Here is an 18,173-nt window from a genome sequence, read left to right as displayed (position 1 = left end):
TTGATACACTCTCGATTGGAAGAGCCAGCTGACTCTCATGTGACGTCATCACGGCAAGCAAGTATTTCAATAACGTCATGAAGATGGTGTCCTTGTTATCTTGCTTTCGTCTTGTTTCATATCCCTGATTTGCTTTGTGTTCATGATTCATTGGTGTTGGTGATTCGCGAGGCCCCCTGTCCCCCTTCCCTCGTCTCCGAATAACAGTACATAATATTATTAATTATTTCTTTGTTATTGGGGCGAATGTAGTCAAATGTAGGGATTGTGCCAATTTCTCGGGAGGTACTTTTGTCGCGATGTGAGTGATCGACGGACTTTCGATTGAAAGCTTCGGGCACGGATGATAAGTGGTCGCTCCTAAAGCTGTGTTTTGTTTTGTTTGGCCGTGATGTTACCTCAAAAATTCGATAAGCTGCATGTTTCGCGACGGTGATCACAATGTCGGAACGCGATTCACCCTTATTCCTACCCAAGATTTTCTGAGTTTTGCGTCTTTCTCCGCAACCTAGTGCAAATTTCCTTCTTTTTTTTTTCGGAAGCGAGCAATATTACTTATGTTAGATTCAAGTTGTGCTATTCATGGCTGTGTTAAATTTTAGTGCCCCTTGGTTACAAGGTAAAGGGAAAATGATTTCATATGTCATTTTTATTCTCGGTGTTGTATCATCACCCTCGGATTGTGTGGTTAGACAAAGTCAGCAAAGTTGGGTACCTTTGAAAGATCCAACAGTCTCGCAGTCTTCGGAAAATGGGGTCTCCGAATCGCTCCACAACATCATGCCGTACGAAGAGGTGCAATACAGCGTTGCAAATGTTTCGAGTAACTATCACAGCTCTACAAAGTTCTACGCCAAAGGAATGGGTCATCTGTATTATCTGACGAATCTAATCATCAACACTATTCAGGAAGATCAAGCATTCCCAGAAGGTGAGATAACACTCGTGCTATTCTTTATGAACCACACATAGTAAGGAAACCTTGACAGGAAATATATTCACCAAATAATACACGTAATAAGAGCCAAATTAGAACGGATTGAATGAATAATCAGGCTAATTATTTAGCCATGCTAAATTTGTAACGAGGATTGACCCCGTTAATTGACGCGCGTGGAGTTACCGGACTGGAGTTACGAACTGCTCCCTGGAGATTGTGCTCAGTTGAATCCATTGAATCTGTTGATCCCTTTGATATTTTCACTATTTTCTTGCTGAAATTTTGTAAAATTGTCTGTCTTATATACCTTTCCCGAGAAGACGCAATTACTTCCTTGCGAAACCCAATAATACGGTGGAACAGCTAGCAGTCTATCAGAACTGCTGGGTGAAAATTTTGTCATGTTGAATCATCTTGTAACTCAAAGGAAACTCACATGATCATTTAAAACCCTGATTGATCATTAATGGACAGTCGCACAAATCATCGTAAATAATTGGCGAAGTCCAAAGAAAAAATGCCACATTTTCAAGGCAGTCTGTCCCTCTCTTCTCGAGAATTCCAGAACTTGAGAAGGATACAGGAGTCTCTGAAATAATCTGGTCAGGATATGTTTCTACATTAAGTGCGTTATGAGTAAATTATTCTAAACTGACAAAGTAATGTTTCGTAGTCCTCAAATGAAGTAAATTAGCAGGAATCTACTTTCTGTCTGGAAGTGCCTGCTCTGCTATCATCTAATATTGATTGAAGATTGACTGCTGGCAATGATACTGTTCTAAGCAAGTAAAATGGTTCTTTGTGCATGACAGTCAAAAGTAAACAACTGCTAACATACTTACTTGATTCAAGTTTCACCCTGCTCAATCAGTCTACTTTGTTGCTCAGGTTTTGCGGTTGTTGATTATTTTGCCTATCATTTTATTTGTATAATTTTCTTTATCATCTAGGATTGATCTCTGTGAGCGAGGATGGCCGCTCAATTCAAGTGGCAGATGCTCGGAAAGAATGGAAGACATTGTTGACACACTATGGACCAGTGCTGGGAGTAATACTTGGTGCTCTCGTGTTTATTATCGTCATGCCCATCGCTGGACTTCTATTCTGTTGTTGCCGCTGCGCTGGCAAGTGCGGCTCTCGCTCACAGCCATTTGAGAAACGCTATGATCCATGTCGCAGGCATTCTTACGGCATACTGCTGGCTGGAATAACTGTCTTGATTTCGTAAGTACCCCATAACTGTTTTTCTTCTTCTTATCTACGGCAAAATCTCATGTAAAAAAATTTGTTTACATAATGTATAAAATATTATCTGTTATGAAGCTCAATGAGTACTCGCCATGAACTTTAACCTACCCGAGTCCTATGCATTAACTGTTAAAAAAGTAAGACATACTTATATGAATGACACTGCATTTTTTAAATTTATTGGGACCCAACCAAAAATGAGTTTTGTGAAATATAATTTTTTTTTTTTTTCTAGGAAAATTGCTCACTTACAAGCAATTATTTTTATCGTAACTTTACACTCCCCATTTGCCAAATAATGAACAATACTACTTACTTACTAGCTACTTTTTCTATGGGTCACTAGAGAGAAACTGAAATTTAGAACTGCCAACTCAACTTAACGAAAATTGCTCTTTAGTTCAAATTGCTTGCAGTACCTATCTGTAAATGATTTGCACCAGCTCATGTACATTACATATCTATGATGCTAACAATCATCCATATTTTAAACTGACGAAATTTTTTCTCCTCAGGTTTGGTGTTGTTTGCGCATTCGTCACGAATGAATTCTTCCAAGATGGTTTGAAAAATCTCCCGAGAAACGTTCGCACATCTCTAGACGATGTAGACTTGTACATTAACAACACAAAATTGGTAATTATGTTTTTCAGAATTGTTGCATCCTTGCCTCCCTGAAAAGGAATTCATTCACAGAGGAAATATTACGCTGACAATCAGCAGTTTCTATTAATGACCTCTCTAAAAATTCTGGATTGTTACACATGTTTTTATTCATTTATCTATTTCAGAAAAGCACAGGTATAGCTCAACAGGATACTAATAAATTATACTCAAGAATACAAAAGCAGCAATATCAAATTTACTAAATATGTAACACAAAAACCACGACTAGAAAAAGGAGTGGGATCAAACAAAACTGCAAACCAGAATTAAAATTGAAGATCAATAGTAGATCTAAATGTGTGATTGTTTTTGTGGAAAGGAATCCTATCTTCTAAGAGAGAATTTCCCTTAACTTTTTGCATAAACTTAAACTTTTACATACGAATCAATTGTCAAATTGCAAATCCCTCACACATGCAACATCTCCATTGAAATATCAGAAGTGTTGTCAGTTGTGGCTAAACGTTTCTACTCTTCGGTTCTAGATAAATGACGCGTTTTGCCTGATGAGAATATACCCGCTATCAAAGTTGATGACACCTTGCTCGTTTTGCCCAATAATTAATTCAAGTTGTGTTTTTTTGCTTGCAGGAAATCAACAATTTGCTTATAGTGAATTTCAATGAGCTGGACCATACCTTGAATAATATTTTGCAGGGTTAGTGGTCTCCATTTGTTAACTTTTGCCAAAGTTTGCCCTTTAAATATTTTCTTCCTCTTACTTTCACTTTTTTTCGAATTTTATACAGTTTAAGATAAAGAGAAGCCCAGAAGGGTGGTTTGACATATTTTTTTTCTTGTCTTGACTGTAATATATCAAAAATCATGCATCAAATGCAATAAAATACATGTGTATAAAATTTCAGACCACTCTTTCACCAATTTAAAGTTCTGGAATTTTAAAGCAATAAAAATCAAAGTAAGCAATTTCTGTAAAAGTTGATCAACAAATAATTCAAAGAGTTACTTATGACCCTTTGACCCAAAATTCCAATTGTTTTGACGTTCAGAAGCAGGAATATGTTGATAACAACCATTGTTGCCTTGTTGTGGGAAGAATTTGACAAATTTTACACAAATGACACCCACCCTATTCCTCATGAAGTCTACAAGTTGTGGTGTCAAGTGCAAAAATTTTATTAGGTTTAATATATCTGAAAATGTTTAGCAACAAATCACAAATATAAATTGCACAAAGGTCAGGCAGCATTGCTGTTACAGGCACACTACTGAGCCGAACTGCTGAAAGTGCTGCCACAATAAGACATTAATGACAACTCCATGGCAGTTTTGCGGCTGGAAGCATGACCTCTGCGCCATCTTAATTTGTGAATTGTGGCAAAATATTCAAAATACGCCAAAACTGATGAACTTGTTTGGCCTTGCGGAAGCAACTTATTGATTTAATGAGGAATGGAGCATCATATCAACATAACTCATCCATATCCAAAAAAAATTCCATTAGGTGGCATGAAGAGCTGTTTTAAGGGCAAAAAATCATTATTCTCAACTTATTCCCTTTTTTGTATAAGTAACAAGTTGAAATATGTACCACCCAAAATTCTGCAACTTCTCAAGCTCCTTGTGGATTTTTTTCAAATTTTCCAAAAAATGAGCATCGTGATTTAATCTGAAGTGCCTGGGAATTTATGTCAGAGTTGGCACAGAGATTTGAAATTTTATGAGTGAGGAGCCTATTTACTATCATGCCTGTTCATAGCTCATTATTGATGCTTCATTTCGGTTAAAACACAAAAAAAGATTGTTTTTATCCACCCTGAGGTGCAGATTATTCAAATGTCTAAAATCTCTATCTCTATTTTTTTCTGTGAAGTAAATTGGTAAAAGGGCTTAGGAAATTCTTACTTGTACTTAAGTCTTCATTTTGTTACCATCCCTCGCTACTATAGTTTTTTTTGCTCATTTCTTAGCCAAATGAACAATTAGGAGGGATAATGGGTGATTTTGAATGGAGACTCTTGATCTGAGAGGAAATTTAAACAGCATTTTAAGGGATTCATAATGTGAGTTTGAGAAAAAATGAGGTTATCGGTGGTAAGTTACATTGGCTATATTGTAAAGACTATATTTAGACCGTATTTGTAAGACTAATGTTTATGTAAGGCTATATTTGTGTCAGACTTTAAAATTTTTTTTTATTTTTTTCAGCGAGCGGACAAATAGTGAAAGACAAACTTGGAAAGGTGTCAAAAGCTAGTGTGCTCGTAAATTTAACCAACATTGTCTCTGGCTTGGGCATCATAAAGAATGATCTGAGGGAAATCGATAATTTAACGAAAGCCTTGCAGGACAATGCGCTTCAACTTGATCAAGGTAAATTGCCTTCTTGCCTCTTTGTTTTTTTTTTTAATGCTTTATTTTTGTTTTACAGTAAAGCATCATGAAAATTCTATACTTAATTGACCATCATAATTATACTTCCCTTATTCTCAAGATGGAATGTGGTTAAAGGCTGATCTTGGTGAAAGGATTGGTCTTAAAAGTTCAATTTAAACTTGGTGTAACCAAGCTTTAAAATTTTAATTTGATGTCCTCAGTAGCTTTCCCCATCTGCAGGTGGGCGATTAATAAAAAATTGAAAAAAATCATTATTTTTGTGCCTATATAGGGCCAACTAACTCTATGATCAGCTTATTATCTCGAATTTTGTTGTTGCTCAGTGTACAGCTGCATAGAAGTTTTGATGCCTCCTACATTTTTTTTTATTTAAACTTGGTGGAGAAATTGGCCAATTGCTTTTATGTGTATCAATGATAAGTTATCTTGCAAAAAGCAAAATGTGATGGAAACTCTGAAATGTTGAAAAATGTTGGTGTTCTATGTCACTTTATCGTAATTTTTACTATGTCTTACAGTTTCTTTATGTATGATTGTACACAATAAACAGCTTGCTAAATAAAAAAATAAAAAAGTTTATGTCACTTTATCAGAGTACTCGAATTGTTTCTAATATCAGTATTTATGATACACAGCTCTGAAGGAAACCAGGTCAAACATTATTGAGAAGCTCCAACAATGCAAATCGGAAAGAGTCTGCCGTGAGTTTTTGAAGAAGTATCATGACTTACATGACCTGACCTTGGAGGCCAATTTCACTCAGGTAATTTTTCAGCTTTATCTTTTCTCCTCATGATTGTGCATACAGACAGTGATAGAGAAAGAGGAGTGATTTCAGTGACTACTAGTTCCATAATTATCTTTCAAGTATACTTATGACAAATTTGTAAAGCAGTATAATGTAAATGTGGAGTCCTCAATCTAGGGTTACAACAATTAATCGTTCCGGCGCTGTCGCCACCCATCAGTCACAAACTTGTGCTAACTGGACCACGTTTAACAGATAGGAACCAAGCCACATCAGCTATTGCCAAATTTAACTGGGCAATTTAATTTTTTACATGAGAACGTTTGTACGGATTCCTTTGAAAATTTTAAGGAATTTGCCTCGCACTAAGAAAAAAATTCACTGAAATTTGCACACAAATCCGCACAACCACGTTCATGTATGAAATTAAATTGCCCAATTAAATTTGGCAATAGTTGATGTGGCTTGGTTCCTTTCTGTCAAACGCAGTCCAACTAGTACTCAAAAATGAGTTCCATGGATGCTAACAGTGCCTCTATTGTACAGCAGCATGATGAAAACCTGTTGCACATAACATGGGTTACTCAGATCAATGATGGCTTTGGCCTGGGGTAGCCAGAGAAAAATGGTCACTATGAATGGCTTGGCAGTAAACTTGTTATAGATTAAATACAGGGTGTCTGAACGTCTAGAAAACGGAGATTGTCAAGGAATTTCATATGGTCAGGGAAATCAGGGAAAAGTCAGGGAATTTCAGATAAAAGACTGGAAATGTGAAAACCTGAAAAAAGTCAGTGCTGTCCACCTAACTAAACAGGACCAGGGTTCCATGATGTAATTTACACTTTGAAAATGAACGGAGGGATAGTTTTCAATGAAGAATTGCAATTTTAGTCAATTGAATTATTAATACCTGGAGAAAAAAAGGATAACTTGTTTCTGTCATTTGCAGTGATATTTATACCAAACATCCTCAATTGTTAGCTCTATGTAAGTGAATCGGCTATCAGAAAAATCAGGGAATTTTCAAAATTTTAATCAGAAAAAACCTGGAAAAGTCAAGGAAATGTTTGTTACCAATTTTGTAGACAACTTGAATTATTACTTTCTCTTAAGCATCTGAAATGGCAAAGAATGGTTCTCTGGCAGCTTCTATTGAGATATTTTCCTTTTTTCTTATATTTATTTATGTATGAATTTTGGCAATTGAATTTTATGTAATGAAAATGTGTCAGATTTTCAAGAGTTCAAACTGTTTCAGATGAATTCAATCTTTATTGCATTTTCAGTATAGTCTCTCGTCAAAAGTTCAGTTTGTAATTTCTCATACTTTTTTTACATTAATGTGTTTCTAATTTTCTAAACTTGTTTTTGTTTCATTCTAGCTTTTGGATAAATATTTGCCAAAGGTATTCTTTTCGATTAGAATTTGCTTGAATGTTCAGTCGTGAATCTTAACTTATTTTCGTTGAATGAGCTACTACTTTAATTCTTGCAAGCATTTTTAGTAGTTGACAGTTTGATCTTTTGTCATTATTATTTTTCTCAGTTTTTACTTCAACACTTGCAATTTTTTCACTGTATTTTAATTGTCTTGAGAACATAAAATGTTGCTTTTCATGTAACAAAGCACTGGATTTTTGCAGCAGCGCATAAGCAAACCGCCAAAACGAAGTCTAAAAATTTCTTGTTTATTGTTTTTTTTATTCCAAACCGCCGACCACTAGCGGCAATCCGGTTCTGGTTTTTGCCTCATGATCAAATGTCTAATCTAATAACAAAATGCCTACCCGTACAGTAAAATGTGCAATTCTCCTCCCTTTTGAAAATATTAAACCTCTTTCTTAACAAATCATGATTAGCTTCATGTTTGCCACAATCCTAGGATCACAAGAGTGGGCATATTCTGCATCCTTGACTCAGTGCTTGATCAAAGTTAGCTCTTATGTTTTACTCCCTCTTTTTTATGCGGGTACAAAAATAGGGGCAATCGGTTAGTGGAAAAAAACTGGTTAACAGTGGAATGAAAAACACTTAATACTTTCAACGTGTATTGTTCAGGCAAACTCAATTTAATTCTTGCTTTTTTTTTAAGTCCAATGACCTTTATATAATACTGAAAATAAAAGTTAGATGGACTATGTCATTGAGGCAGACTTCATTGAAAACAACAAATGGGATAATGTCCATTATCATTTGGATTATGATGATAATCCTTTAATATATTTGCAGGATCATTTCAAAACTGTTTATATACGTGTTTAACCTATAGTTTACAGAAACTGAATTTAAAATGAATAGTATCACTGTATCCCTTACAAGGGGAACTTCCCAAGCTGCCGCCTCCGATCGGGCTGAAAAAATTCATACGAATTCTTTGGATGAATTTATTTGACCCGTATTTTTTTGTTTTTTCCAACGCCCCCTAGAAACCCCCCAAAAAAATTCCGGAAAGTCTTGCTTTGAGCGCTCGAGTTTTTATACGTAGTATAGCGACCAGTTTTTAAAGTCGGCGGTGGCTCTACGGTAGCGCGCTTGACCGGTGTTTCAGCGGTTCCGGGTTCGAATCCCGGGCGCCGCGCCTATTTTTTACGACCGAATTTTATATTCTCACAAATTTTCACATCGAATCCCATTTCATACAGTGGAACTTAAAACATCAATTAATTTACAACCATCATCAAACACAAATTGATCTACGATCAATAACTTCTTCAATTTGAAGTATAGATTTTTTTTTGGGAGGGGGGGGGGGTACGCGCGCGATTATCTCGCCAATCACTGTACTTTTACATTAGCCGACGACCCGCTCCGCCCCCTCACATCAACATATTTCTCCCGAGATAATCGCGCGCGTATCTCCCCCCCCCCCCCCCCTCCCAAAAAAAATCTATACTTCAAATTGAAGAAGTTATTGATCGTAGATCAATTTGTGTTTGATGATGGTTGTAAATTAATTGATGTTTTAAGTTCCACTGTATTAAATGGGATTCGATGTGAAAATGTGTGAGAATATAAAATTCGGTCGTAAAAAATAGGCGCGGCGCCCGGGCTTCGAACCCGGGACTGCTGTGACACCGGGCAAGCGCGCTACCGTAGAGCCACCGCCGACTGATAATTGATGGTTGCTATACTACGTATATACACTTGAGCGCTCAAAGCAAGACTTTCCGGAATTTTTTTGGGGGGTTTCTAGGGGGCGTTGGAAAAAACAAAAAAATACGGGTCAAATAAATTCATCCAAAGAGTTCGTATGAATTTTTTCAGCCCGATCGGAGGCGGCAGCTTGGGAAGTTCCCCTTGTTAGTGCAAGAAGAGCAAAAATAACATTACCTCTCCAATTTTATCAAAGTTAGGCTTAACACCCATTGAAATGTCAAATTTCATTATGAATTTAGAGGGGAGATGACCTTTCAATAATCAAAAATTAGTTTGCAGCTATGAAGGGTATTTCAAAAGCATCTCCTGCTTTTTCTTTTCTAAAATCCCTCCTGAAAGGCCTGTACCAAATAACATATGCAGATAATACTCACACAGCTTGATAGATTGCGCCGTTGAGATTTGTTTAACTCATTAAGTTGCTGTAGTTTTGTTGTTCTATTTTATTTATGCATTTAATTGTTGTTTATCACAGAATAATCGTAGAATTAGAATAAGTATAATTTAAATATCCTCGCCAAATTAACCTATCTGCACTAGCGTTACTACCAATCTGGTTCTGTTAAAACATTTTTTTTTTGTAAAATGGTAGTTAAAACAAAGCTGTAATGCTATTATAATAGTAAGACGGAGATAAACAACGTGAGTAATGATCTATGGGAAAAGAGACCTGAGTCCCAATAAAGTCAAATTTGAGTTGTCCATAATGGAGCTTGGAGGAGTTTTCTACAAACATGTAGACTCAAAAATGCTTAAAAATGACAAGCCAAATAGGAGTTATTTTTAAGTTTGATGTTCAAAAAATGAAGTTCCGGGGAAAAGCCATTTGAGATTCTGATCTTGCATTTTCCTGCAAAAGTTCCTGATTGTGATGGAACAGTACGCAGGCCTGTTGTCAAACAAACTAAGAATACGTCCTACTTGGACAAAATTTGCCCTACTACAAAGTCGGTCTTGGTTGACTAAAGTCCCTTTTAACAAGAACTGTCACATATCAAAGGTGAAATTGCAGAAACGCACATCTTAAATTGCGAAATTTCAGACTTCCTGTCATATTTTATTTTTAAAATGAAAAAATAGTCAACATTATTTCTTGTCTTGGAAACTTCCGCGGATTTTCATATCATATGAGAGGCTTGGAGGACAAGGCACATAAGTGTAGTCTTTGAAAAAATTGAGTTATCAATGATGTCAAGTAAAACTAATCTTATTGCATATTCTGTGAAAAATTCGCTCCCAAATTCCAATTTTTAAGCATCTAAAAGTCAGTTTGAACTTTCTCTCTGTCATAAGGATCCAAGTAACTTAGGAACTTCAAACACATTTTTCTCGAAATAGTAAAAACTACACTTATGTGCTTCTCCTCTAAGCCCCTCGTATGAAGAATATTCTCTGAAACTGTCAAACTACAGCGTTTGTTTGTTCCCTTTTGATGAAACGGACTGGGAGCAGAGTTTTGAAAGATAGCAATTAAGATCAGCATTCTTGCAGTTTCATCATCAAAATACACTTAAACATCTGATTCTAAAGAATTGCAAAATAATGTCTATGGAAATGTCGTAAAGTTGTTGTATGTTCTCAACTTTACTTTTTGGAAAGTTCTCAATGTGTCGAAATTGGTAGATTTATTTTACTTTCAGCCAACACTATGTTCCAATTTCAAATTTTGCCAGCACAAGCAACTTACAAATGAAATAGGTATAACCTAAAAATTAGCAGAATCAGTTAATCAGAGATCTCACTCAAGACTGTACAGGCAGCTTAAGTAATCTGCAATCCACAGAAGATGACCGACAGAATTTGACTCTTGATAAATATTCAAGGAAAATACCCAGGAAAGCATGAAATGAGCGAATTTTGCATGCGTATTTACAAATATCCTCAGCTGGTAGGATAATTTTTTAATTTTTTTTATTGTAATGAGCCGTGTAATAGTATTTCATGAAAAGTTCGGCTGTGTATGCCTTTCTTAAATTATTAGAGTTTCCGTTTTTCTTATCTAATGAATGTTTGTTTGGCGTTTGTTTTAGCTTCCGGATGTAACTGCCAGTCTACAAAACGTTTCAGAGCTGATGAAGGATGACATCGAACATGAAGTCCTAAAAGGAAAAAGAGAGTTTGAAAAAATACAGGTTTCCATTCAGAATGAAGTCCAAAGCACGATACCCCAAATCTCCGACAATATTCGAAGAGCAGGTAAGGTTTTCAAGAAACAGTCAGTAGAATCGATTATCATCACCAGGCCCTTGATAGTTATGACTAATTGCCTTATCATCATCCTCTCCTCATCGAATCAATTTTTAATTGAATTATAGTAATTTGACTTTGCAAGAACAGCGAAAGAACATGGCTTGAAGTTTCTATAAACTGGCGTAAACTTTGCGCTCGTTTATTTGTATTCTCATATGGTGGTCGTATTTTGAATTTTATTTTGTGTAACAATCAAAACGTTAAGGGTCAGGGTGTAACATTTCTACCGTGTTTGAATGTCACTGACTGTTTATAGGCTGAACACAAATTTTTGCACCATGCTCCAACGTTGTCAGAACATTTACTTTGCAAAAATCGGAATGTGTTCTTACCAGATGTCAAGATTCTTACCAAAATTATTGCAGGCTTAACCTCACTTTCCTTGATCGCTCTCTCATTTGTAAGAAGGAAGTAACATGTCTATCCATTTGAATGCACTCTAAAAGCAGGAGCCTCTGTTTGCAGCTTTATTTTTAAAACAGCCTTTGTGCCATTAGTTTTCCCATGCAAATATGTGCTTTTATGGCTGAGCTAAAAATATAAGTATTTTGGGAGAAATGCAATACCAGTAATGTATATCTTTCATGTGTATATTTCGAGAACTAATTCTGAAAATTTTGAATTGTCTCATTTAATACTGCTTAGTTTGCGCCACATGAATACTGTTATTGCCTCTCTTTTCTTTCCCTGACATATTACTCAGGATGTTGGAATTCAATTTGTAAAATTGATTTGTGATCAAAATTTAATTTATTACTTAAATTTCTTTTTTTTGGCAATAGGAGATGCAATCAAAAGGGCAGCAGACAAAATAACGCAGCTGTTGGACCGATTTCGAACTGAGATACACACTCATACTCCTCAACACGTGAACAAAGGAGAGTTTTATATCACTGAATATGGAGAGTACAAGTAAGTCAATCACCATCAACAATTCTAGTCTACCTTGAGAAACCTGTTATTCTGGTTTCGAACTCAGAAAAATTCTTAAAAATCTTGTATCTTGATTTCGAAAAGCTACATTGAACTGTATCGTAAAATTTCAAAAAATCTTTGAGAATATTGATTGTCGGAGATCTGTAATACAAGGCTTCTGTTTCTAATAAATAGGCTCAAAAAATGAATGACCCTCTCACAAAAGCTCAAGAAATCATGTTCAGTTTAAGAATATGTAAGTGTTTCAAAGAATCCTCTCGATATGTTAGCGTCCATGGGAAAAGGATTTTCTTGGTATTGAAAAACTCAAAGTCAAAATATCAGCACTATTTTACAGGGAAATTTTTTCCAATAGATTGACATAAAACATTTCCGAATGAATTATGAATTCAAATCAGAGTTTCATCGTTTAAAATTGCTTGTTTGAAAAATATGGTTTCGAGGAGAAGTATTTGAAAACAAATTAAATCATAGTATTAGAGAAACAGAAGGTGTAGGTTTTTTCCTGCCGCAACATTCTGCATTAAAAATGAGCTTTGACTTTATTTTTTCAATATCACAAATTATTTGAGGGCTTTGATTTTTGTGGCAAATCAATGCAATGTTCTTGTCGGCACAGATAATTTGCTCTTTTTGAAAATTCTTGCCGGTTCTTTTCATCTATATCTCAGTTAAAATCTTTTTGCTTTCTGGGTTTACTCATCACATATTTTTTCCTGTAAAAGTACATTGAATCTGTTTTTGTGGCAGGTATTACTTGGGTCTTGGTGTGAGCGTCGCTTTACTGATGGTTCTGATGAGTCTTACGATGGGATTGTTCTGTGGTTTCTGCGGAGCCCGCCCTGATGGAGGCTACCAGGACGATTGTTGTAACAAAGGCTCTGGCGCACGCTGCCTCATGCTGGGCGTCTGGCTCATGTTCCTCTCATCAGCAGTTTTAATGGCCATCCCACCTCGCCCATTTTCATGGACCGGAATCACGGTTCAAAAAACTGTCTGCGAGCCCCTTCATGCTCCAGACAACTCAAGGATCTTTGCTTTGTTTGATAAAATCCTCAACGTCAAAGACATCTACCCACGCAGGCCTGATGAGTTGACACCGCACTTAAACATCAGCACTGTAATTCGGTATGCACGGTCATTGCTCAAATGACATTAATTTATGTTCAATATTTTAAGACAAGTTCTTGAAGTGTACAAACTGTGTAGGTACAGTCTCTTTACCTTCATCAAAAATTCATGTTCTGTATCTAATACTACGATTATTTCATCATCCAGGATGCATGTTTGTCATTTCTTTCTGAATGAAAAAATGGCTCACACCATTAAATGAAATAATCCCAACAGAACTCTAATCGGTCAGCAGACAGGGTGAAACTTATTTCTAATATATTGAAAATATGGCTTATTTCTGGAGGCCATTTTTTATATGAAATGACTGTATTATGGAGTTATAAAAACCTGCACAGCCTGAATGAATGCAGAAACACAAATTACATGAAAATTTGGAGATGATGCTGCAAATAATTCAAAAGAAAAAAAAATAGCTCAGAACGCTCAAGTCTGTCTCCTCTGCCATTATCGATGAAAAAGAAAAACCTGGGAAAATTAAATCTTAAGACAGGACTAGCAGTGACAAGTCGACGGTGCAAATATGGCAATCACATAACTCGGTTTGCGACGTCGCAGACTTCCTGTCATACTTTATTTTTTACACGGAAAACTACTCAACGGCAAATCTTTAAATCTGCCGTGATTTTTCTTCTCTGTGTGAAGAAAATCCTGCAAAAACTTCAAGGAATGATGTCAATTTGTTCTCCTTTAAAAAAAAAAACTTAGAGGCAAAGATTTTCAACACCGCAAACGAGTTACGCGATTGCTGACTTACACCGTCAAAGTGCCCTCTCTCTCCATTCAAAAGCGATGGACATATTATTGGTTTTGCATTCTTTCTAACAGAGAAAAGCATGTAATACTGGAATTAGGTTATTCTTGTTGGTAAATAAATAAATAATCTGATATGCCTTGTCTCATACTTTAAGTAAAGGCATATCATGAACAGGATAATACATATCAAGATGAAGGAAGTCAAAAACAACTTTCTCTGCAATAGATAAATTATTAATTAATTTAGCCAGTCTTCTGTATCAAGGCAAACAAAATGTCAGTTTTAAAAGTAAGTCTCATCAGTTCAATGGCCCTCTACCAGAGGAGACTGGACTAACAAAAGTGGGATATTGCAAAATCGGCATTTTCTTTATAACTCCCTGCTAAAGCTGAAACTGAACAAATATAATTGAGCATATTGTCAAGTGCTTTTCAAGAATTGCGTGATTTCAAGTGCTTGAATAGGGGAAGAGTATAACTTCGTTTCACTTACCCTTGTGTGGACAGCCATCATATCTCATCACCAAGTCAGTGTAATAAATGGTTTTTTTTTTTTTTTGTAGAAGTTGCCACCGCAATGAAAGTATTTACCAAGTGCTGGATTTGGAGGGACTGGTAGACATGGAACAAGTTCGACACTATGCTGAAAAGTTTGAAATCATGCGGAAAATTCAAGATCTGACTACCCAGATCAGACTGAACAACAAAATTAACATCCGGGGATGCTACAGACGGCGCGACTATTGACGCAACTTGTGACGGCGCATTCACCATTGTCGAACATTGATTTCCCTGCATACACACATGTTGTAAGTTTTGCTACTTGTAATATTCACTTCTTTCAGAGACAAAAATAGATCCGAAGCATGTAATTTATACATTATTTTGAGAATGATTGTGAACTACTGAATACTGAAGTAGGGATTTTTCTTTATTAGTGTAATTTTCCGTGTGTAATTCTTGAATAATTTAACAAAGAAATTTTCCAAAGACTTGAGCTGAACTCTTATAGAATTTACAAGGTTTACTTAACAGACTCTATAAAATCTGCAGCCAGTTTTGAGAAAGAGATTTATAATTTTAACTTTACTCTCTTCCTAGGCCTAAAAATGAATGAAGCCTGCAATTTATGTTTTAGGACTCTTCAAAACATTTTCCGGCAAAAGCTCAAATTTTCTGTGAACTTTACATTTCATTTTCCTACAAATCAGTTATTGCCAGATGCTCCTAAAATTTTAACCAGTATCGTTTTGGTCATTAGGTCTTGTTTTCCAACAATCAGCATACTTAGTAGATTCCCATAAATTATTTACGAATAATTGTTCAATAATTATATGGCTTAAAAGAGGTATGAACTTTGGAGTTTCCTGAAAGCTATTACTCTTCAAAATTGCTTCTTCAAGCTCCTTCTAGATTCCTGTAATTTGTTTGTCTGTTTTTTGCCTACAGCTTGGAGAAAAAATCACTTCGATTGACTTGATGCAATTAGCAGGAGCGCTGAATGAGACATCAACAAAGCTGCCAGACTCGCATGCTGAAGTGAAGCGTTTTCTGCGAAATCAGGTTATGTACCTGCACTTGCATCAAAGCCAGCATGTAGCCAGCATGCTGCAGCTGTCAAAACAATTGGAAGCGACGGCTCATCAGCTCAGCGTCCACCTGAAGTTCAATCACACCTCCCTCAAGGACGCCATCGAACACCTCATGCTGGATGTAGAAGACGCACAGACATTCCTGGATAACGAAGGACCATCCATAGTTCAAAAGGTATTTCAGTCTGATTTTAACTCTTTCCCTTATCATTTATTTTTGCCACCTGTTCTCAGCTGAAGTATTCAATTTCGTTAAAATCAGTAACTTTGAATACTGCTGAATAACATCACATCACATCATTGCACACAAAATACACTCTGTCAGAAAGCAACAAAAAACTACAGCCAGGAGCTATTATATTGCGTATTTAGACAGTTGTCAGAATGAAGGATGAATGAGATGGTCTACATTTCTGATAATACAATATTTTGATCTTTTTCAGCTGGCCAAAGACTTTGGGGAGGAATTCACACGGCATATTAATCAGTATTTAGAGAGAGTTGTCACTTTGACTACGAAGGAAATAGGACACTGCTGGCCTTTGTCACAAGTCTACAATGCAACAATTGTCTCCGGATGCAACAAAATGCTTCTTCCATTCGTGAGTATTGGCTTTTTTTCAATTTCTGTATCTGACTCTTCTTCCTTGTACATAGGAGTATAAAATGCAAAAATCCACCAACCATCGCTCTTTGTCGACTTGTGAATGAGGGGAAATGATCCAAGATATTCTAGAAGAAAGGGGAAGAGTACTATATGTACTAAATACTAAATGATTATTCCTCACTCACTGCGATGTCATTGATGATTTCACTTTGTTTCGACCATTTGTTTTTAAGAGAAGACTCCCATATGAGTACTATCCAAGAGCTTGAAAGTGGAATCGTGCTTTTTTTTGTGCAAATAAGAAGGAGGAGCTTCCGATCCCACTTATTGCCATTCCAATTTTTGTCTAGTCTTGTATGTTGCATCAATCGCTATTTATGTTTTACATCACTGTGAGTGATTTTGATAATTTGGCAATGATACCAACTTTTTTTTCATAATTATTTTTTGTCACTACCTTTTGCAAACATATTAAGTAAGAAATTCAACAAAAAGTTTTCCGATTGTTCACACTTTTTAACATTTTTATATTTCATTTTTAAATCTAACTTCAACTGTCAATGGTTCTTCCGCTCGGATCTCTCACAGTCTCACCACCCTCTTTAATCCGTAGGAGGCTTAAAAAAATTCCTACCCTTGTTATCTATCACTTATTCTGACATGTATATTTTGCTCTGTGCAGAATGGGTTTTGGGTGTCCTCCGGCTCCATTTTGCTTCTGTTCATCCCTGCAATAATTTTGAGTGTGATCTTGGCCTCTCTGTATCAGAAGTCTGACCCGTATCCAGGACCTTTGGTTGAAGCGTAAGTATTAAAATTTTCTTCTTCCTTGTACTGGTAACCTTTTGTAAGCATTTAACATGGTCATCATCAGTTGAGTGGTTAGAAAAAATACGGCCGTTCTTGTGAGCTGTGCATTCGTTTTAACAGCCATGCCAGGCGTGCAAGCCTGGCGTTTATTTTTTCATGTTCTGCTTTGAATTCAAAACGAACAATAATGTTGATATGGCCATTGAAGTGTGTGAACCAAGCTTTGATCTGTAACTAGCCACACAAAAGAAAATGAATTTGTCTGCAAGAAAACCCTAGCAGATTTTGATCAGTCAAACCTTTAGCAAGTTACTATTTTAATTTTCTTTTTGTTGCAGAGAATACTTGTATGATGCATACAGTGATCATAGAGAAAACATTCCCCTTGCCCAGTAAGTATTATTCTTTTAATTTAGCATCAAACATTTGACCATAAGTTATGAGGTTTTTATCCTTTTAGTGATCTCTTTTGGCAGAAAATGCCTATCACAAAAAATAATTAAATTCAATTTATCATTCATTTTTATGGGTCAGTTGGAAATTTTCAATTATTGGAACTCAACGGCTTCAGGCAAGACCCTCCAAAGAGTCGAATAAGATGAAAAAATTTATCTTTCATCGAATATGATGCGTTTTTGTATTACGCTAACTATGTCTCTAGGCCTTAAGTGTGTCTATTGACCCACTGAGTCGACTTCCTACTTTAAAGAGGGGAAAAAAGAGAAGAAACTCTGTTGTTACACAACAGTTCAAGGGAATGGGAAACTTGGCTGTCCATTCACATCCTCACTTTCATCACATTTTCATAATTTTACAGCGTGCGTGAGAAGAAGAAAAAGAAGACCAAAAGAAGCAATCATGAAACATATGACAATGGTGCAGCCGCTGACTACTCTGCGCATTTGGGCCGTGGCTCCAGGGCAGACAATCGCACAAGCAATGTCTCAATTACATCAGCCAGTCCCCTGGTAA

At 36.1% G+C, this 18,173-nt stretch overlaps 1 protein-coding gene across 1 annotated transcript; it reads left to right on the top strand.

Annotated features, from left to right (window-relative positions):
* Positions 1-154: 154 nt before the first annotated feature.
* LOC109043736 (prominin-like protein) lies at positions 155-18,166 on the top strand (the record flags this gene model as incomplete). The annotated part of the gene is given in 17 exon segments (XM_019061030.2): positions 155-931; positions 1,891-2,164; positions 2,704-2,824; positions 3,446-3,512; positions 5,024-5,188; positions 5,848-5,975; positions 7,346-7,369; positions 11,150-11,315; positions 12,152-12,281; positions 13,056-13,433; positions 14,756-14,912; positions 14,915-15,001; positions 15,642-15,959; positions 16,228-16,386; positions 17,074-17,195; positions 17,540-17,593; positions 18,019-18,166. Coding segments are annotated over 17 exon segments (2,847 nt in total), but the record flags the coding sequence as incomplete, so codon positions are not given.
* Between the last annotated feature and the right edge of the window lie 7 nt (positions 18,167-18,173).

This window comes from Bemisia tabaci, chromosome 4 (genome assembly GCF_918797505.1).
Source record: "Bemisia tabaci chromosome 4, PGI_BMITA_v3".
NCBI lineage: Eukaryota > Metazoa > Arthropoda > Insecta > Hemiptera > Aleyrodidae > Bemisia > Bemisia tabaci.
Note: the sequence above shows the minus strand (reverse complement) of the source record. Positions and strands in the feature narration are given on the sequence as shown.